Source organism: Amblyomma americanum, chromosome 2 (genome assembly GCF_052857255.1).
Source record: "Amblyomma americanum isolate KBUSLIRL-KWMA chromosome 2, ASM5285725v1, whole genome shotgun sequence".
In the NCBI taxonomy this organism is placed as follows: Eukaryota; Metazoa; Arthropoda; class Arachnida; order Ixodida; family Ixodidae; genus Amblyomma; species Amblyomma americanum.
The window spans coordinates 13,246,030-13,268,470 of NC_135498.1; the positions used below are offsets into that span (position 1 = coordinate 13,246,030).

At 48.4% G+C, this 22,441-nt stretch overlaps 2 protein-coding genes across 5 annotated transcripts in view; both read right to left on the reverse strand.

The window, feature by feature from the left end:
- LOC144120592 (monocarboxylate transporter 3-like) overlaps positions 1–3,151 on the reverse strand; it is a 33,645-nt gene extending 30,494 nt beyond the window's left edge. For 2 of the 4 annotated variants that reach the window (XM_077653165.1, XM_077653163.1), the window contains exon 1: positions 2,520–3,151. The gene's annotated coding sequence lies outside the window, so the exon portion shown is untranslated. The remainder of the gene's footprint in view (positions 1–2,519) is intronic. The other 2 variants (XM_077653162.1, XM_077653161.1) reach the window with 2 other exon arrangements.
- A 2,353-nt stretch (positions 3,152–5,504) lies between these two features.
- On the reverse strand, positions 5,505–14,072 carry LOC144120594 (monocarboxylate transporter 9-like). Its single transcript, XM_077653166.1, has 4 exons — positions 13,844–14,072; positions 12,040–12,183; positions 8,257–9,192; positions 5,505–6,429 (listed from the first exon to the last, which is right to left on the reverse strand). Exons 1-4 carry the CDS (start codon positions 14,052–14,054, stop codon positions 6,284–6,286), a joined length of 1,437 nt encoding a protein of 478 aa, XP_077509292.1. The 5' UTR covers positions 14,055–14,072; the 3' UTR covers positions 5,505–6,283.
- Positions 14,073–22,441: the final 8,369 nt, after the last annotated feature.

Here is a 22,441-nt window from a genome sequence, read left to right on the forward strand (position 1 = left end):
TAGCGGCCGACGTCATAAAAAAAAAGGTATAGCTGTTTTCGAAACGCTGAAGCTGGCCAGTTTCTTTTGTAAGAATTATTGCCACGACCTCAGGAGATACGTGACGGTTGTTTCAGACTTCGCAAACGAAAAGTTTTGTCCTGACTTCTCAGCACACACTATTATGGCGACGTGTTGAAGCACGAATGAGAAGTAGAGAACAAATAATGAACACAGAATAGACGCTTCAGATATTTCGCACAATACTGAAAGAGTAGCATTGCCATGTACGCAGGTTGTTGCTGATCGCCGAGACAGTTGTGGAAAAAAAATAAACAGCGAAATATTGCCTCACGGTTTGGTTTATGGTTGTTTAACGTCCCAAAGCGACTCACGCTATGATGCACGCCGTAGTGAAGGGCTACAGAAACTTCGACCACCTGGGGTTATTTAACGTGCACTAATATCGCACAGTACATGGGCCTCTAGAATTTCGCCTCGATCGAAATTGAACTATCGCGGCCGGGTTCGAACCCGCGTCCTTCAGGTCAGCAGCCGAGGGCCGTAAGCATTGAGCCACCGCGGTGGCATGGAATATAGATTTAACTCCGCAGTAATCCAGTATTAGAAATGTTCTTAGTCGCGCTTCCACAAGGTAAGCTAACAATTGCGTCATGTAGATGATGTGAGCAAATGCACCTTCCGTTTAAGCGCAGCCCTCAAAACGAAATATACTGCTTTGTACTACAAGGAAGTGTAAATGAATACAACGACATATGGGCTCGAGCAACGCATCTAGGGGCATAAAAGTTACTAGATGTGAACAATAGAAAGGCTTGATAGTTTCGGGTATACAGGTATACAGGGTATTATGTAACGATTCGTTTCATTTTCGTTTTCATTGGCTCGTGACGTCAATGCGAAGAAAAGAACAGCAGGCAGGAAAGCAAAAGGCAAATCAAAGACAGCCTGTCTCATCGTGGTGCCGCCGCTAGCCAGAATCCTGCCGGCTTATCCGGTCGGGCTGAATGAGACGGATCACGCTGGGCCAATTCATTACACAGATGACGACCGGTGTCTGCCCAGACTAGACTAACGGCGAAAAAGCTCGGCACCCATGTCGAATGCGTTGCCGTGCTGCGTCATTCGTGGGCGTCGACGCCTGTAGGCCAGTGCGACAAGGGCTCGAGGCGCGCTTATACAAGCAGGTGGCTCAGGACGCGGGTTCGACCCCAGCCGCGGGGGTCGCATTTCAATGAAGGCGACATTCCAGAGGCCCGTGTACTGTGCGATGTCAGTGCACGTTAAAGAATCCCAAGTGGTCGAAATTTCCGGAGCCCTTCACTACAGTGTCCCTCATACCTTCAGTCACTTTGAGATGTCAAGCCGAAGCCAAACCAAACAAGCAGGTGGCATCATGGGTTTATTTCTGTCTCAATCAGCGTGCCAACTGCTCCGACTCCCCACTGCAATCAGAGCAGTTATTAATGGCAGAGGACCAAATGGAATGAACAGGAAATGGATCCTACAGAATACGGCTCTAGATTTTCTGGATGCAGCCAATGGAGAGGTGCAGCCACACAGAACCTGGCAGAGGCAGGGGCATAGATTACGTGGTTGACGCAAATGGCAATGATTGCACCCGCTAGGTATGTACATTCTTCGTATGGGTGCCAAATTACAACATTCAGTCGCCTATACCTGCAGAAGTTCCAAGTGGGCTCTAGGACTGCATGTTTAAACGCGTGTTTCCTTTTCCTCTTTGGTCCATTGTCATCGGTGCTGGCCCCCAAAGACCTACGTAATCGGGAATCCGCGACCAATGAAAAAGGAGAAAATTAACATAAGAAAATTAAACCTTACAAAGTGCAGCCCCTGTTTTGCAAGTGAAAGCGACTAGAGACATGTAACCGGTCGGCGGCGTTCGCTGTCGACGCGTACGAGAAGCATGTTATCATTTCGGCCAGCAGCTCACGTCATCCGCCGGCGATGTTCATGCGCGAAGTGTCTGAGGAAGAATGCGCACATTCCACTGATATCTATGAGTGAAAACTTTCGCGCTCGCTGGCGTGAAAGAAAAAAATCTTCGTGACAGAGCAGGTCTCTCAAAGTTCGCGAGGACGTTTTTGCATGCTAATTGGTGCGTTACTGGAATCTGTATTTTTTTTAAGCGCAGAAATACAGCACAGAAAAAAAGAAACGAACTTGCCAGGACAGAGCCCTCAATCCTGTCAGGGTCGTTTTTTTTCCCCTTCGCTGCCTTTCTGCGCTTAAAAAACCAGTTTCTCTCAATGTTGTCATATTTGCGAACGATTTTGCCTGGATCGACGTTTGAAGCGCGCATATAGCGATAACGAACGCAAGCCGCAACTTGGGAGCAGCGACGTTGCCATCTATTCCATGCACTTGAAAACAAGACGGGCAGGCGGAACGCTGTACGATAATCTTAGCCATCTTTTGGTGACGCAAGATTACAGTGGCAGAGTGTCCTGGCTGACGAAATCACGTACAAACTGTCATGGTCGACGATTTCCGCTCACCCATCAGCGTCATGCCGTCTGCAGCTGCTGCGAAAGGAAGCGACGCATCTCCGCCCACCAGCGCACCCTCGGGGGCGCACAGCTCCGGCCGTGGAGGCGATGTGCGCGTTTCCCACGTCGGCGGGAGAGCTCCCAGGAACCCGTAGCGCCGGCGACGAAACGCGAGAGCGGGCCAGCCACAGGCGCGCCCTTCCTCTAACCACTTCGCGTTGCCTTCGGCGCCGCTTGGCACGGCGAGTTTATTGATACGCGCCCGCTCCGGCGCTGCTGCTCAGCGGGCGGCAGCTGAGGGGCTACCGTCGGCCAAGGCCACCGCCGCGGCCGCCAACCGGGGGAGAGGGCGCACGCTCGGAAAAAGTAAGGAACGCGTCAAGCAGCACCGCCGGAGAGAGATGGCGCGTTGGTCGAATGCTGGGAAAGGAGGGATGCGGCCGGAAATGAAGTCAAAACACATCTTGCGGATAGCAGCCGAAGCCATGCATCAGATATGTTCCACGTCGTCGATGCGCACACTGGCAGACGAGAAGCTGAAACGGACGAAACGCACGGCAGGCACGAGGCGACTGCTCTGGCCGAGCGGCAGGGGCAGTGTAGCCAGTCACGAGTTGTACCGGCAGGCTCACTGAGTGGTAGAGAAATCAAATAAGACAAGTGTGCTGTGGAGGGAGGTTAGTCGCTGAGGGAGGCAACGACGCGTGCGAAGGGTATCAAGACGTGGAAGGCAAAGCAAGGGGCAAGACTCCCTCGCCGCCACGTCGGCTTTACGCCGCTTCTACGAGCAGGATTTCGTCATCAGGTTAAGAGGAGAACAGTGGAAAAGTACGCCCTTGCACGGATGCTGCCGAGCTAACCTGCGGTGCAGCTCTTGTTCAGTGCGAAGAGCCTGCGACAAAACCACGCCTAAAACTGCGCGCATAAAACTGCTAAAAGCTCCCGTTAGATTATTACGAAAGGTGCCGGAAGAAGGGGTTTTTTTTTTTTTTCAGCGAGCAAGAATGCTTGTCAGCGCCAAAGCCTAAATGCTTCAATGAGTAACGAGGAAATGTTGGCAAATAGATGAATGGAGAGACCGCAAGAGAAGGAAACAAAAGCATCCGTTCCTCCGCCACCGCTTGGCGCCGTTTTCCCCGACCGTACATATACAAGTTACTGCGTGCGTCCACCAGCCTCCGGAATCAACCTTCGGCGGGAGGGGGGCCGGCGGAATTGTTGCCACACGAACGAAGGCGTGTCAATGGAAATGAAATTGAGGAGCGAGGATACTGCGACCCGTGCATGAGCTCTGCCAGCAGAAGGCACGCCAGATCATCGGAGCTCATTCGCCGCGAATTCCACGGCGCCGCGCAGTGGAGGCGGCTGTATATGGCGCACTGCCAGACAAGGTCGCCACTGAGCTGAGTTGAGCGGTCGCGCCTCTTGGGAGCCGGCAGATTGTTTTAACCTCGACGAGTGCGACCGGAACCTGCTTGGACTGCGACCTGCGTGCACCACTCGCCCTCGGGCGATAAAACATGACACATTCCGTTAGCGTCGCATTCGCCAATAAGGCTTTGACTAAGTTTTATTAAGCGCTTTCCTACTGGCGGGGAATCTGGCTTAGTTTTAGCCTGTGTTACGCATTACTACGCAATATTGTCTGGATTTCAATTGGCAGCTGCTACAAGCCTTTGTGCCCCAAACGCGATCTGTTGGAGAGGAACGGGACTTGCCTCACACATACCTCCGCACTTTCATCCCTCACCTTACTCCTTTTCTGCTGCAGTAGGGGAGTTGTTTGGATGAACCACCAGCAAAGGTACGTCTCCATGTTTCGCCTCTGGCTGTTGTGGCTAAACTAACGTGGTTCCCTACTGATTTTTCCTCAGCGCAATGTTACCCCTTCTTGGGAGCTCAGAATCTCCTTGATTATTGATACCTGACGGTTTTCCCTTTGATAACGAGACAAGCAGTAGCCATTAATTAGCCCCGCGCACATGACGACACATCACCGCCGCATCTACGGTCATAATTATACTAACGACGACGCGGCGTTGCAGTCTATTCTGCTACATGGAACGACGCACGGATTCGCATCGTTTCGTTTTTGACATGTGCCTGTCACGACCACAAAATAAACATCCTTTCTCTGAACGCGACCAAACATTCCCAGTATTTCGAAGTTTGTCAAATATTGGTGAACTATGTTGGAGCTTTATAGCAGGCAGTTTTCGGGGCAGCAGTCCTTACGTTGTCACCTCAAGAAATGAAAAAGAACGCGGAAACACGCATCACGAGCACTAAAATCAAAAATATATTTTATTACCTGCCAATTTCATGCATGCACGGATTTCAGGAAGCAATACCATTCCGAACAAAAACAAGAGAAACCGTTAGATTGCAAGTGGCATGCCTAATTTCAAAAATGAGAACTCGTGTGACCTGCTCTGCCTAAAAACTGCCTTTTTTTCTGAAAACACAATGAACAGGACAGTAAGGTTGACGTCGTTTGCCTAACAATTTTACTGTGCCTCATGTCCTGTCTAATGAGCTGTATACTGAACTGTGTTGCGCATATACACGCCCTCTAAATGCTCACAATTAACCTTCATGAAATTCGCATACTGCTTTACTTCGACGGCCCTTTCATGCACCTGACAATAGACCCCGAGTAGACTTTATCACTGTATATTTTCTTCTGCGGTGATGAGATTTGAAGAGGTACTCTTGATAGCGACATCATTTTATCAGGAAACAAAGAGATTAACTGAAGTTTATGTACATGGTTTACAATATTTGCAGCAAGGTAGGGCAGAAATAAAACCCGGATCTGCCTAGCTAGGCATAGCCGAAGATGTACACCTCAAGCCATAGTGTAGGATACCCGTTAGATGAGAAATTTCTCAAGACGTTACTTCATGTAGGTGGTTGAAATCTGATGTGATATCACATACGCGCACAACTTCGCTGCTTACCTTTTACAAAGCAGGTTGTGGCACGTCACTTCGGCCACATTTGCCAGTGTGTTACTATATACGTGGTCCATAACGAAAGGAGGCCACTTTATTTTCCTTTCCTGCGCACCGCCACTGCCTTGAAGGCAAGCAGAATAGCTACATAGAACCTACTGTGCCACACCACTTCTATCTATATGCCGATATGAGTCATGTCCACACTGGCTCTTGGCTAGTTTACCTCTGTTTTCATGCCGAGCGCGAGAAACACTGCGGCACAGCCTTTGCAGGTGCCACGTGCCACTGGGCATCGCCTTTCGGATTGTGTGTTGTGTTGTGTTGGACTTTATGGCACATGGGCAACTCAGGCCATAATGCGCCAAGCTCAAACCTTTCGCATTGTGTTGTTCCCTGACGACTCACGAATCGAGAAACCTGCATTATAACATACGCACTGCTGAGGCTTTAAGAGGACGGAAGCCTTCCGGGCCAGTGGTAGAAGGTACATTTCTTTTCGTACTATGGAGGTGGAGCTATTGGCGCGGCATAATTAATGTAATGGCATTTCTTCCCGCACCTTAACATCACCATCACCACCACTAGCAGCACTGCTGCCAACTTAGCACGCGCACTATAACCGGGAGGAAATCACACTTCTGATGAATCCTTCCAGTCAAAGACGACCAAGACGTGTTCTTCGTCAACCCTGGCATCCGACGGAGGAGTTCATTCGCTGAAACTTCAAGGCACAGCACCAAGGAAACTCCATTTGTTTGTCACTCAGGCACATCTGTTTTTGCCGGCAGTGAGTAACTGTCCACTCGCACTTAGTCTTTATTTGGCTGAAGTTGCAGGCAGCCGTGTCGTCCGCCAACGCTTCAAGCAGATTCGCACCGCCCAGACAGCGACGCAGGCGAAGGAGCACACTCCCAAAACGTGAAGAACACCGTCGTAAGTCCCTCGCTGGTCCCTGAAGTAGCCTGAAGGTGATGCAAGATGGAACAGAGAATGGTTTTGGTTAATGGCTCCGTGAAACTTTGCCCCTCCTGGCCGCACATCTGTGCAGATTATACTTATTTCGCGGCTGTTTAAGCGCGAGTTGGTAGAATACTTTCGCGAATCAAGGTCATGAGAAAAGCAGTATTGTTCACACAGAAACTAAACTTTTGTCAACTGCGTGTTTCTAGGATTTCAACACCTGTCATCGTATACTACAGCAAGTCAAAGTTGTAGGAACTTAATCTGCAAAACTTCCCCATAAACTTGCAACCTGCATTCCACATTTTTTTCGTTAAACGTTCTCAGCTCTAGGCTAATAATACTAACCTTAGAAACACGTACCCTCTACTCTCAGCTGCGCCAGTGTTGCACGCAATAATGATTCCTGCATATTTATTTTTAATAAATTACCTTAAAGGCCTGAGAAGGAATTAAATAAAGGAAGGGGAAGGGGAATAAACTAGAGATTTAGATACACAGAGCAAACACAAAACACGCGAAATTTTCGATAACTCGCACACAAAATAAACACGCCATTGCAGACAGGGATGGTCTGCTCCTACGACGTTCATATTCCCAGGAAGCGATTTAGACCATTGACTAATGTGACGTGGCGAGTGATGACACCACATTTTATTGGACTTGATTCCAGTGAATGAAGACGAGAATAAGCGCTGAGTGGAAGAAAAGACTTGTACTGGCGAAAATGCGTTGTACTTCGTGATCCAGTCACCGAAATAATTGATGGACTGGTGCTATGTACCCAGCAGAAAAGGATTAATGACCATGGTAACGCTTGTGAAAGGAGGACAAGAATTGAAGCGCCCATGCGATTCTCGAGAAGTGTTAAGAGACCTGTTTATTCCATATACGTTCATGTTCGTGAGCCGTTCTTTGAGATGAAGCGGCCATGTTTGTTTTGAAGTGATTTAAATTTATTTATTAGGTCAGCTTTATGTGGAACAATTACGAGAGATGCGCATTTGACTTTTGAGCGAACAAATACACTGTGGGCTGTAAGTTTTGTAGATGTGTCGGCCGAATGCAAGTTGGACATAATGAAGCCAAGCGCTTTCGATGCATTGCTCAACATCGTGCCTAAGTGAAGGTTCCATGACAGGTTGGATGATAAACGAAAACCTAAATATTTTATGCTAGATACTAAATCCACCTGGGTGGCATTTAATGCATAACTATCGAGCATCGGTTTAATTGAAGTAAACGTGATGGCCTTCGTTTTGGACACGTTAATCACTGTCTGCGCCAATTACTAAGATTGATCAGATCTGTCTATAAATAATTAAAATTCGCAGGGTTACTAATATGTCTACATATCACACAGTCATCTGCAAATAGTCCATCTGCAAGTAGAGCATGCAAATATAACATAGATTAGTAGTTATATCATTGATATAAACTAAAAGCAATATAAGCCCAACTGCAGAGCTCTGTGGCGTTCCAAATTTCACGTGGGCAGGTGGACGTGACTGACGTTAACGAAGGCCGATTGGGTGCCGTTTGTTAGGAAATTACGTATCCATGTAATAGCCGTTGTTTTTATGTTCATGCTTGTAAGTTTGGCAATGAGCACTAGTGAGGAACCTCATCAAACGTAGTCGTTAAATCTGTTAATAACGTGTCTATAGGCGACTGCAAGAAATCGCTCATGACTTCATAAATAGAGGCTTCATATTTGACTAGTACAAGTTAATCTAGAGAAGGTTTCACCTTAATTCTTACTCTTATTTCACTGTAACCATCTTTTGCCAGTCATGCATTGGCCTTGAGAGAAAATAAACCCATCTCACCTATGAGCGGCGCTCGTGTCCAGACGTTCAAACCGCAGACGAGTGCAAACCCGCCGAACACGATGGGCAACGCCTTCAGCCCGAAGTCGCCGATGAGGACCACACCAGCTATGGGCATCCGCAGTCCGTTGCCACAGCCGAATACGAGTGAGCCGACGATGAGCAGCGGGAAACTGGCGGTGAACGCGAGGATCTCTATTCCGACTCCTTGGAGGATGAAGCCGAGTAGCATGACGCCATCAGAGCTGAGAAACTTGGAGTCGAGTAGAACGCCAGAGACACCTCGGAAGATGACGTCGCCGGCACTAAAGGCGTGGAATATGAACACCGCGTCCATCGTCGAAACGCCTTTGTCTTTTGCCATGTCCACGGCAAGAGTCAGGAAAAGTGACAAGGCCAAATACATAACGCTGAAGGACAATGAGTCCACCCAGAAACGAACTGTGACAAAGTTCCTCAGATTGTCTCGGTCCGTAGCCTGAGAAGGGGCACGGCATTCCTCCTCGTTCGAAGCAGTTAAAACCACTGAGGCTTCTTTTGAAGGGTCGAGGTTGATGGTTTGTCGGCTTTTCACACAGGTCGCATTCTCTTCATGGTCTTCTATGCGTTGAGCAACAAGTTCAGTTTCTTCGGGCGGCAAACATTTGTTGCCTGCGTCCGCAGCTTTATGTTTCTTGCCGTTCAGTGAGGGCTTCATCCACTCAGGGCTGGTGATGGCGATGCCTGGTGGAAAAGTGTGCAGACAGATGGCGCCAAGCACGAGAAATGTGCCGTACAGGCCGTAGGTGGACAGCAGCAGCTCCACCAGCGGGGGAAACATAAAAGTGTTGAACGCGGACACCGTGAACACGACGCTGTAAGCAGTGGCCCGCCGCTTCTCGAAGTGTTGCGCCAGAACAACCGTGATCGCCGTGAGGGTGCCGGAAATGCTGATGCCTGCAAAGGTAACAGTGCACTCTTGAAGCTAAACAAGCAGTGTACGTTGAGAACTGCAACAACGCACGGATGGCTTTAACCTGCAAACGCATACTCGCAGCTACAATGCACAGAACCCAGCTCATTCGCTAGCTCAGAAAAATTGAAGTAACACGGTGGTTTGGGCTAGTTGGTTGCAGTTCATAATGGAGACAAGTTTCGCAGCATGAATAAAACGCACACAGAAGACAAGGAACAAACAAGACAGGACTGTGATGCACTTCCAACTAATTTTATTTAAAAAAGCTCAACGTTTAAATACATTCAGTTATCATGAGGTGAAACCTAATCACAATCATGCAAAAAAGCCATTTCATTCTCCAGCAATGACAGTGAAGGCGTGCTGACGCAATTGTCACCGGCTTTCCTAATAAAAAAAGGCTTCGATAATTTCACGCTGAAGCTTGTCCTTGGCGTGACCCAGAAACTGCGCCTTCTTAAACAAAGGTTTGCATTTGCACGACCGGCAGTGTACGGCAAGATGGCCGCTGATACCATTTTTTGCAAGATTGAAATGTTCTAGCGCTCTTTCATTAAAACAAAGCCCTGTTTGGCCAATGTAAAAAAGTGTACATTGGCCAAACAGGGCTTTGTTTTAATGAAAGAGCGCTAGAACATTTCAATCTTGCAAAAAATGGTATCAGCGGCCATCTTGCCGTACACTGCCGGTCGTGCAAATGCAAACCTTTGTTTAAGAAGGCGCAGTTTCTGGGTCACGCCAAGGACAAGCTTCAGCGTGAAATTATCGAAGCCTTTTTTTATTAGGAAAGCCGGTGACAATTGCGTCAGCACGCCTTCACTGTCATTGCTGGAGAATGAAATGGCTTTTTTGCATGATTGTGATTAGGTTTCACCTCATGATAACTGAATGTATTTAAACGTCGAGCTTTTTCAAATAAAATCAGTTGGAAGTGCAGCACAGTCCTGTCTTGTTTGTTCCTTGTCTTCTGTGTGCGTTTTATTCATGCTGCGAAACTTGTCTCCATTGTGATCAGAAAAATTATTCCCTTTCCCTATTCTCTGATCACCTTCTTTTCGGTACGTGTTTTCGTATCACAGGCATGGTGATAAACGTTGCCAATGCGCTACGTAGCTGGCAAGTTCCCTTGGGCAGTGTTTGGAGAAACACTTGTAAACAAACAGCGCTGAACTCGCAGCCAAGGTTTACAGAAAAACAAGCATATAAGAATGTTTTTTCACAGGTACACCAACCGGTATACAAAAGCACAGGTAGGCGCTATTTTGCTTTTCTTACCATTTTTAGCCTTTAATTGCAGTTCGTTTGACTGTTGGCATGACTTTGATACTTACTCCAACCGGAAACGCATTGTAATAACATAGCATAATAATTTAAATAAACATTAGGTGCGAATTTAGTGCAGTTCCCCTTTTAAGCGCTTCTCTGTCTCACTCTCTTTTAAATAAAAAAATTGAGTGATCTTATCTTGCGCTAATGTATTTTGCCGGGACCTAATGATTGTAGACGCGTTCGCAGTCCAGCGTGCATTCTGTGTTCGGTCGTGCAGCATCACTCTAAACACTGGTATTGCAAAGGACTGAAGTGGATGAGGAAAGTACAGTGATTTCGGCACCAGGAGTATCGGAATCGCACTGCTGGCCGAATCGATACACGCCCTTAATTCGCAGGCGATTGCAATAACTCTGCTTAGCTCCAGTGACGGGGATCTGGGACTCGATCACCAAGACATTTCTCACGCCTCGGCCGCTGGCTGGGAAACGCAATGGTTTTCACCGGGAGGCATAAACACGGCCTCGTTGGGCTTTGCAATCAGGCCGGAGAATCGGCCACCTACCTACCAGTTAAGGCAATATCACGAACCGGCTCCCTTAAACACAGTGCGGGCCAGCTGCGCACTTGAGCAGTCGAGCTGTAACGCAGCAACGGCTATGTGTTGCCACTAATTTGCAGCTGACCACTGTTTTCTGTCTTCTTAGACAAAACCAGAGCAAAGAGACGAGAAGAAAAAGGAGTTGACACACACGGGCACTGGCTAGCAACTGATTGTATTTAATGCGTGCATAACGTCTCCGTTTGTATCTCTAACACGCCCCTGTTTGCCCAAGCAGCGAAGCCTTTGAAATGGGAATTATAACGCAGTAATATATAGATAAAGAAACTCAGTTTGTCCGCAGTGTTTTCTCAATGTATCATCTTGCAGAGGAGGTGCCCTTGTAAAGTTACACGCGGAACCAGTAAAATACTTTTCAAACTATGCTAGTCAACAGCAGAAGCAGAAGAAAGCAACGTAATCGCAAATGTAATAATTACACATTATCCCAATAACTGGACCGTAACTGCTCCGCTTACTTCTGTAGACAAGAGAGAAAGTGCACTTAATTTCGCCCGCATATTAAGCGTCCAGAAAAAAGCCCCTGTACTTTTGTTCCCGGGCTAAACATTTTAGATTCGAAAGCAGATCATGCCACAGGTTTCCTATCATTAGCAGGGGTACCTCGAAAACGGTTTCATGCCTCATCAGGGGAACAGGTTTTCTCTTTTGAACGCGTGAATTTCAGTAAAAGTAAATAAAAACATGAATAGTGCGCTTTAAGGCGCTCATCTGTTCCCATTTTTCCTTCTATCTCATTCACAACTCATTTCTGAAATTCACGGAGAGTACTGATTTTATCATGAATGACAAAAGACAAAACGCTATTGACATCGCATTTCGCTCTTGTCTGTGGCTGAATGGAGCCAAAATCCAGTGGCGGATGAGCATCACTTATGAGAGTCGTAAGAAATGACGAAGGCGGCAGTGGGTAGTTTCTTTGTGTGTGAGCACGTACCATTTAACATCCCGTAGAAGACAGCTATGAAGATGACGTTGGGAGCAAAGTAACACAGGATGACGCCGAGTGGGCCAGCCAGACCGCACCATAGAAGTACCGCACGGCAGGAGTATCGAGAGCAAAGGTACCCGAACACAGGATCTGCACCAATGGGAACAAAGCAAATGCACTGTATCAACGCATACAGTATAGAGATGCATGCATGGTCTAAATGTGCAGCTTCGGAGAGTTACAGGGTATACGCGCAAGCAAAAAAGTGAGCGATCAATAAGAAGTAAAATTTATCCGAGCTTCAGTCCTACTCCAGTTCTAAGGAGGGGCAACGACAGCTGTACACTGTAAACTCTAATTCGCCTATATGTGAGTATAAAGGCAGTAAGCTGTCCCCTAGCGCGCTCCATTTTGTACAAGGGTGTGCGCTAGACGACAGTTTACTCCCTGTCTACTCTTTATGTTTAGAATTTACGTACCACTTCTGTTTCAGTGTGACCCACTTCGTATTTTGCCATCCCCTGAAGTAGCCTGATCTGGCTGCTGTAGCAGAATTGGTAGAGAATATAACAGACAAGTGGAGGTCATGGGTCCGGCACCCAACTGGGTGCGCATTGTCGTTTCTTCTGCTTTATAAAGTTTCCTCGTGTCCAAAACTACTCGGCACCTTTCCCTCAGTAAAAAAGAAAATCCGATGACAGAAATATTTCCCTACGTTTTCAATTGTTTCAAAGACTGTCGGCTTTTCTCGTATTAAGCGTGGCAATCTACATGTATACATGTAGATATCCTGAAATGCGACGATACTTCATGCCTATATCAGAAACTGTGGCATGAAAAGGAATACTTGCGTTGCTTGTTTCTGTCGAAACACATGCTTACGAGGCGTCAGCTCAGAAAATTGGGAGAAACGCTATTCGGTTGCACTAAAGACCGCTCTTGATTAAGTATGCATACTTTCTTACAGAAAATGGTAACTATGCTCTATCACGTCTCACAATTTCTACGTATTCAGACTGTGTCAAGTCCGGGAGCTCGTTGGCACATTGGCATCTCCAAATTCAATTGTTTTGTCAAGCATACTTGATAAAAATTCATTGGAGATGAGTATTTGATAGATAAAGGCTAAAATATTTGACTTGGGATTACATGAACAGACACCCGTGGTGGCCTGCCAGCTATACACCCTAAATGGTATGGTCACAGGCATGCAAAAAGGATGAGAAACGTCTGAACCAAATGGGAGTATTTCAAAAGTGTGTTATGAATTAAAATATGTCATATAGGTATGTCTTGTCCAAACGCAGAAGAGTCAAGTGAAAGGGGTCGTGGCTATGACGTGCAAACAAATTAACGGCGTTCGAATAAGTTCGAAGTTTGAAATGATTCGCGGTTTGAGATCATGCATGCTTAAGCGAACTAACTGGTGATGCGTAAGTCGCCAGCTATAGCCTGAGGAGGCTTTGTTATAGCGCACTTAGAAACCAAGAAGACAACACTTGCAATATTATTTGCCTACTCCTCCCCCCACCGTTGCACCTTAATAAGCTGACAACAGATGACAATGGTCGTGACGAGCAGGAGCAAATGGCCTTGCGTCGTGTTGGTTCTATGCCGTACCTCCTGCTGTTGAGACTCCTGTACAATTGGTATCTGTCCGTGCAGGTCTAAAAGCAATGGTCTGCGTGAACACTCACGCCGTTTCAAAGGGCGTGAGCAACAACAACAAAAAACTTCAAATGCTATTTTACACATTTTCTCTTTGGTAAGTACCAGATTGGTGAAAAGAATGTTAGTGTTGTGAGCTCACTTGAGAGACTAGCGAGGAGGTCTATGATGTTCATGGGCCACGAGGCCTCCTGCCTGGTGACGCCAAATTCCTCCAAGATGCCGACGTAGACGACGCCGAAAACACGCTGGGCGATGCAGCCCATGAACAGGAACCAGCTGCAGAACCCAGCCACCATCCAGCTGTGGTGGGAGTCTAGCCCGAAGCGTGGGTCGTACTTCAGCGACCCCATGGCTCTGCTACGGCGGGCTTCTGCGAATAAGAGCACTGAGTATGAAGAGAGAGTCCAATGCACACAAGCTGACAATGGGTCCTTGCCAGTGAGCCGCAAGACAATGGAGTTATACTTCAAATCACTAGCCGTGGCAAGTGATGTGTAAACAATCAACCTCAAAACTAAGGGCTGGAAACTAAGTCTCTCCAAGCATGCATGCTTGCGGAGATAGTTTTTAGTCCTTAGTTTTCAACATTGAAAGTGGGAGCGCAAAAAAAAAAAAACGAGGACGAAGATGTGAAAACTTGGACGAGAGGACTTGTCCTGTCGTCCATGTTTCTACACCTTCATCCCCGTGTCTCTTGCACTGCCACTTTCCATGATGAATCACTGACTAGCCCGCACCAAGATATTAACCGATGTTAGTTTTCAGGCTGACTGTTACTGTTTTTTTTTCAGAAAATGCGGCGTAAAATTGGGGCAGAACCATTCTAGTAAACAGTCAGGTACAGATTGAGTTTTTCAACAATTTCTCCCACAAATCGAGATCTGATGCCATTTTTGTTGGTAGCAAAAATAACTATTGGTACCCGCTTTCCGACAGGGCTTAAAATACGCTGTTCTTGTTAATCATTTTCACAAAGAATCTGAAATAATTGGCTGCACCAGGAAGATGGCAAACAGTTGAGTTTTTTTTTTCGTTCTCATTTATAATAAATATTCCACCCCATACATCACCTTCATTGTGAGCAGCTACCCTAAGTTTCTTTGTTTGTTTCAATCTAATTTATAATAAATATTCCACCCCACACATTACCTTCATTGTGAGCAGCTACCCTGTATTTTCCGCACTTGCCAGCCTTTGCTACTACGCCTCGAAGACATATTTTTTCAACCTCGCGGCAGCCATTTGAAACGCCAAGACTGCTCTAGCAGGGCTCCGTTATCGTAAGTAGCGATAGATAAAATAGTGTCTCCATGACGTCAGAACGGTCGCGCTTTATGAGATAAAGGGCAACTCAAGATGATTCTCTAGCATTTTCAGTTGACCATCTTTTCTTGGACGTTGCTGCTTTTGTCCCAACGAATACTCTTAACGAGACAGCGCTAAGGCTTCTGTTCTACAGGAAATACAGCATAGCCGTCGTCGTCGGGGTTGTAAGCGAAAAATCCCCCGTGAAACAGTGAACAGCCACCCGATTCTTGGCCGATCCCCCAGTGTGGGTATGTGCCATCTTTTGATAGGCTAACAACAACAACAACCTAGGTCACCTGACCTTGTGGTGTCATCACAACCTGCCCACCAGATTGTAAGCAAACTGACCATTGTGGTAGGTGGCGGTTAACCTAATGACTGATAGCGAGAGGATGCTCCGGAAGAGCAACCTGGGTCGCACAAGCCCCACCAGAGGCAGCTTCTACGATCGCAGAGCAAAGGCGCATCGCTTATTAAGCGCTGCACCACTCCGCCAGGAGGGGTATGAGGGCTCCTAGGGATCTGTGAATATAATGTCCAGAATGACGAATTCCGCATATATGGGCATTAGCCCACACCCCGCCACGGTGGCTCAGTGGTAAGACGCTCGGCTACTGATCTGGAGTTCCCGGGTTCGAACCTGATCGCGGCGGCTGCGTTTCGATGGAGGCGAAACGCTAAGGCGCCCGCGTGCTGTGCTTTGTTAGTGCACGTTAAAGATCCCCAGGTGGTCGAAATTATTCTGGAGCCCTCCCCTACGGCTTTCTTCCTTTCTTCTTTCACTCCCTCCTTTATCCCTTCCCTTACGGCATGGTTCAGGTGTCCGCCGATATGTGAGACAGATACTGCGCCATTTCATTTCCTCAAAAAAAAAAATTTCATTAGCCCATCAAAGCTATCGCGTCATCATCTTAAAGCGGAGCTTTTGTGTTCCCTCCAATTTGTCAGAATAATGAGGAAAAGAATTATAAAACTGCCTAAACCCAGAAAACAAGACAGAAAATGGATTTCCACCTAACCATGACGACACGGTAAACTGAAGTATGACGCCACGAATACTGTTAAAAAATCCTCAAGTACGCGCGTTGACGGGCCAAACCGTCAGATGTAGGTGAAAGCTTCGACCACCGCTTTGGACGAGGGTGGCGCTGGTACGTGAACTCTCAAGGGTCGCTCGCTTACACGCAAAACATAAATACCCACGAAAGCGGCAGATTGGACAGCCGTCGCCGTAACTAAACTGGTAGAGCACCAGACGCGATATTCGGAGGTCGTGGGTTCGGATCCCACCGGAGGCATTGTTCTTTTTCGGCAGCTTTATGAGTAGTTTTCTTTTAAAGAAACGAAAAATTAATCTAAGCGTTATTCTCCCATTGACTGGCACTACAAATTTAAAAATAAAATAGAAACATTCCACCTATGCACCTTGATTTCGGTGACTGTTGGCTTCCTTCGTATGTTTGTCAAACGAGCCCCTCAATTCATATGCCTTGTCTGCTAATAGCTTAATGAGGGTCTCGGTTCTGGCAGTCTTGATGCCATAGGTAGCATAAGACGGTCCTCGCACAGTTTCCGCCCTCGCCGTTAGATGACGTTCTACGTCACACCCGCAGTATTACAGGACGTGCTACGTCCACAGCTAAGGACGAGGGTAGTAGCACTGGTGAACACTCTCAAGGTTCGCTTACACGCAAAAACATAAATACACCCGAAAGCAGCAGACTAGACAGCCGTCGCCGTAGCTCAGTTGGTAAGAGCACCGGACGCGATATTCGGAGGTCGTGGGTTCGGATCCCACCCGCGGCATGGTTGTTTTTTCTGCTGTTTTGTAAGTAGTTTTCTTTAAACCAATTGATTGGCACTAGAAATACAAGAAACAATGGAAACATTCCCCTATGCACCTTGGTTTCGGTGACTGTTGGCTTCCTTCACACCTTCACACACACACACACACACACACACACACACACACACACACACACACACACACACACACATATATATATATATATATATATATATATATATATATATATATATATATATATATATATATATATATATATATATATATATATGAGAAAGGACAGGCTCTGTCCGAAACGTCGACTCAAAATAAATATATGGGTAAATGAAGCGTGTCTCAAGTTTTTGATATATATAAGCATTTTATTTTTGACAAGGTGCTAGAAGAACGAACTCAGAACCTGAGGGGAAGTAGGAGCAGTTGGATCAAGTAACAAACAATAGGGGCAATTGTGCAGGAAAACTTTACATATTTTTTTTCTGAAATTAGATATTAAATTTATGTACGCCCGCGCAGATGGTTCCATCTTATTCTAATTTATCCTAGGCGCTTCACTCGCCTTATCTCGAAACTTCTTTGTCAGCTCTAAATAGAACGCGGCCAAGGGGGCGGCGATTCTGCCCTTCAACGATTGCTGAGAATGCCATTTGTTATCGCCGCCACCGAGTTGCCGAATAGAGTAAGCCGAATAAAGGGTCTCCAGTCTGTTGTAGTCTCTGCAACTGGGCCACATACCCCAGAAGGACGGGACAAAACAACTTCAACGTGGTAGCGGCTGTGATAAACTCGGACATGCGGGAAATCATCAGCGCGTCGCTACGGGACTGCACGGTAGTCGAGACTGAAGAAGTGGCCGTCGCTCTAGCGGCAGAGGAGGGTGCCGGACAAAGCGATCCTTAACAATACTAACCGACTCTCAAACGGCATGCCGAAACTTCATGTTAGGCAGAATAGGTCACAGAGCTCTCCGCATACTCCGCTCTGGGGACCGACCCAAACAAAGCACAGAAGAACCAATAAAACATACGATGGTATGGACGCCGGGACACGCGGGAGTGGAAGGCAACCAAGCGGTCGACAGGGTAGCTCGAGGGTACACTTTTTACCGAGCTCCCCCCACAAGCGACCTCGAGGAAGCCGAACCTGTCCCTAGAGATTACTCGGCAATCTTAAACCACTACAAGGGCTGCAGGAAACGGTACCCCCACCACATAAATGTCTCTCCAGGGAAGACGCCGTCGCCTGGAGGCTGCTACAGACGGGCTCATACCCGAATCTAAATACACTCAACAAAATACAGCCCACGCAATACACAGACAAATGCCCATGGTGCCATGAAACACCCACGCTCTATCACATAACGTGGGCCTGCCAGAAAATAGAGGTGGCACCAAAAATACCAGACCCGAGTGCGGAGCAATGGGAAGGAATGCTCTCCAGCGACCGTCAGGACGTCCAACTTGGGCTGATCCGGCGAGCACAGCTGGCAGCGGCATCCAGCGGAGCCCTGGACTAGGGGCAGACGACCATTGCTGAGAAAACGGAAGACGCCATCTGACTCCGCCAAATTGCTCACCTACTCTCTAGAGCTCAATAAACGTTTTCCTTCCTTCCTTCTCCAGTCTGTTCCTATGTTGTCAACGACTTTGTCGTCACCATGTGATAATATGTGCTGTGGCGTTTTTTTTTTGTACTTATACCAGCAGAACTATTCTTGTTTTCTTGGGCATCAGCAATGCCAGGAACAAGCATCGCTTTGCTCGGAGCGTTGACACTCGTAGAAGTGACTCAAGAGCAAAATCTCAACAACGTGAGCTGTATAGGAAAAGCTTTCTCCGAAAAAAACAAAAATAAAACCATCCCCGCCATCGCTGATAGTGCAGGATATGTTGCAACCGAAGACACTGGTGTTCTCGATCGGCAGGCCAAACGGGATGTGACCCAGATGGGGCTGAGCTTTGAGGGGCATACGTGCCCTGGCTGCGGGTGGTCTGGACCGCATGTAAGTCACACTATCCAGGTTGGCGTTGGTGTGTTCACACTTACGCTTCAGAATGTGGGAGTGCGGTACAATGATCGCTGTTGGAGCTCTATTCAACTGGACTATTCATTTAGCTCTTTTGTCCCATTGCCTCGGAACTGATGTATCGAAACTAGCAATTCATCGTTTACGATTTTTGAACGTTTTTAAAGGTAACATTTGCTTTCTTTTTCTCCTTCCTTTTGTCTCTATTAATAAAGAACTTATTGTAAATTAAGGCATACAGCCATAGGGTTTTACATCTATACCAATACAGATTACACTTTTCTGAATGTAATCATCGTCTCTTGTTTACATTTAGAAAGAAGAAAAAAAAAGGTGGAGTCTGTATTGGTTCGTGCCTATCACTTATTCTCAACGATATGTTTCTATCTATCATTGCGCGATAGAATATTGAAAGAACGGTTTGAATGCTCCGTGTTCGCGGCACATTTAGGTTTGTGGAATATTGAGTGTTGTGACATTCCTTGTGTGCTGCGAGGTTCCACGTTCCACGGCGCGGCGTAGACGGAGACCCAGATGACAGCGGCATCATCAATTACCCAGCCATGCACTTTGAGTGACGACCAGAACGAAGGGACCCGCCGCCGTGACAGCGGCATCATCAATTACCCAGCCATGCTCTTTGAGTGACGACCAGAACAACCGGACCCGCCGCCGCCGCCGCGGGGAAACAGGCTTTATCCTCCCCAATTTCCGGGCACATTCCAGAAGAAGGGGAGCTGCAGGGAAGTAGTGCAAAGTGGTGGTGGTGGTAGTGGTTTATTTAAAATAACATAAAAGGAAGGTAAAAGATTTTTGCTAGCCCCGGCATCTGCCATCACGTGCGGCGGCACCTGAGCTGGGGCAGCGGAAATAAAGGATAGCAGGCAGGTGGGAGAAATGAAATAAAAGAGGTGAGGGGACAGAAGAAAGACATGGGGGGAGGTAAATAGTACACTACATAAAATAGATATACACTGCATAAAAACATTAAAAGTAAACACTATAAATGCAAAATAAATATACTATATACATTATTTACACAAACAGTCAAAAAGTCAGTTGTCTTCGCGGCGCGCGTGTGCTGATGTCGGGAAACTCGGCAGTCAATGGTCACACGCGCGCCGCACTTTGCACGCAACAGCTGGTGTGGGGCGCCCAGCTGTTAGAGCGTCCGAGGTAGCGCACACGAAGCGTTCAGTCACAGCACTGTACTACCTGGCGCAGAACAGGCGGGGCGTCAAGCCCGCCTGTTCGAGAAATACACACAGGCTCACCAAGGTTCGCTCGCGGGTGCGCGCACTGCCTTGCGGCCACAGGAGCGTCTCGAGCGAGTCCGGGAAGATGCCCAGCGCTCTGTAGGCCGCGAGCATATCGCGACGAGCGTCAGCGAACGCGGTGCAGCGTAGGAGTAGGTGCTCCATTGTCTCCACTGCACCGCATCCATCACACACATCACTCGTCGCGATTCCGTGTCGCACCCGTCGTACCCCGGGCCACACGCAACCAACGCGCGCGCGGAGGATCATTGCGCGTTGCTGCCGCGAAAGGGCATGGCAGCCGTTGAGGCTGGGTATGCGCTCACCTCCGGCGATGCGCGGGTCCGGGTGCTGCTGTCGGAGATGTTTCTGGATCACCGCACGCACATCCTCCAGCGAGAGGGGGTGGTCACTGGCTGGCAGCTGGTGTGCGGCGGTCGCGAGACTGTCGGCCTCTTCGTTGCCCGCAATGCCGCAGTGGCCTGGCACCCACTGGGCCCGCACAACGCATCCTTGTTGCGCGAGCCGCGCGATGCCGGAGCGGATGGCTCGCACGAGTGGTGTGCCACGGCCGTTGCACTGCAGGCGGGTGAGGGCGGAGCGGGAGTCACACAGCAGAGCACTCCTGGGTGGCGGGGGGGAGATTGTGAGCAACAGGTCCACCCCGAGCTGCAGTCCGAGCAGTTCTGCGGTGGTGGACGAGCCCAGGAATGCTGCGTGCGTCTGGCTGTGCAGCCGCAGGGCGGGGACGGTGGCCGCCGCTGCGAGGGAGCAGCTGTCTCTGACCACTGAGCCGTCTGTATACACGAGGAGGTAGTCCCGGAGTTCCTCGTGTATGACGGCTCTGGTCAGCTGCTGCACAGCGCAGAGGGGTGTGCTCCGCTTTCCCTCGATACCGACGATGTCTCGCTGTATCTCCGAGGCAGCTGGCTAGGGCGGGCAGGGTCCGTAGGGGGGGGCGGCATCAGTTAGGCGCTCGTACTCCTGCAGCGCCACGCCCATTCTTGAGTGGGGATGCGAGCGCAGACGCTGCAGAAGCGAGGCGCCGTCCGGTGCGCGGTGCAGGCGATCAATGTGATGCAGTGCCCTGCGCGTTGCTTGGAGCTGGAGCGGCCAAGCTCCTGCCTCGGCCAGCGTCGCGGCGCTCTGAGAGTTCTTGGGCAGGCCGAGGCACACGCGCAGGGACTTGCGATGTTGCGTCTCCAACTTTCGCCAGCACGGTTTGCGCACCGTGACGATGCAAAGTTTGTTCTTTTGTAAATTCAGTTCTGCTTTTTCCAGTTTAACTCTCTTTATATGTATGTTGTAAAATTATGCTCTGCTGTCATCATCTACAAGCTCGCCTCCTGTTCATCTTCCAAGCCGAACGACACTAGAGGAAGGGTTTGTGAACCATCCTCGAAGAAACGGACGACTATTGAAATTCTACTGCATACACGCTCAGGACGACATCGTTCGCGAAGAGGGCCTTCAGCGCCGAAGCCCGACGGCGTGCAGCTTCTGCCAGCAACCGCTCGAGCCCAACTCCGGAGCCACTCCATCGCCCCCATGAAGTCGTCGGCACGTAAGCTCGGACGCCCCAGCCTCTGATGTATAATCTTAATCATGTGTAATTATTGAATATACCTGTTTGTTTAAACTGAGCCATACGGTGTCTCTTTGCCTCTCCGTCCCGTGTGGACCTGCGCATTATGGGGGTCATCACACTGGTGTCAGAAGTGGGGTCTCAAAAGCAAATGTCCTCTGAATGCTGTGACATTCATGACTTCAAAATTGTAATCAAAAGGGAATCACGGGACTGATTGTGGGACTTTTACCCCCATTTGAGAGGCTTGAGGCACCGGAGGGCTTGAAAAAAAAATGTCTTTATCTGAGGGAGCTCCCACTCCACAGCCGTCGCTCGGAGCAAGCATGCTGGCATTAGGAACCGTCATTCCGACGTTTACGGGAGATAAGACAGGGGTTCCAATCTGCGATTTCTTTTCCATGCTAGAAGAGATTGGGAAAATGGGGGGATGGTCCGATGCTCAAATGCTGGGAATGGCGAGGTGTAAGATGGCAGGAGCTGCTCATGATTTTGCATGGCGAGACGAAAAAGTAAAATCCACAAAATCATTTGCGGAATTTAAGAAGCTCGCGTTTGAACATTTCGACACTGAACCACGTCACGTGCGGGTACAGAGGTTCCGTGACGCCGTACAGATGGTAGGGGAGGACGTGCGAACGTTTGCGTCGCGGCTTCAGCGCTTAGCGCGCGATACGTTAAGCAGGGAGGAGGAAGGAGACCAGCTAAAGAAGAAATACGCGGAGGATATACTTAAAGAGGAAATGACCGCTTTG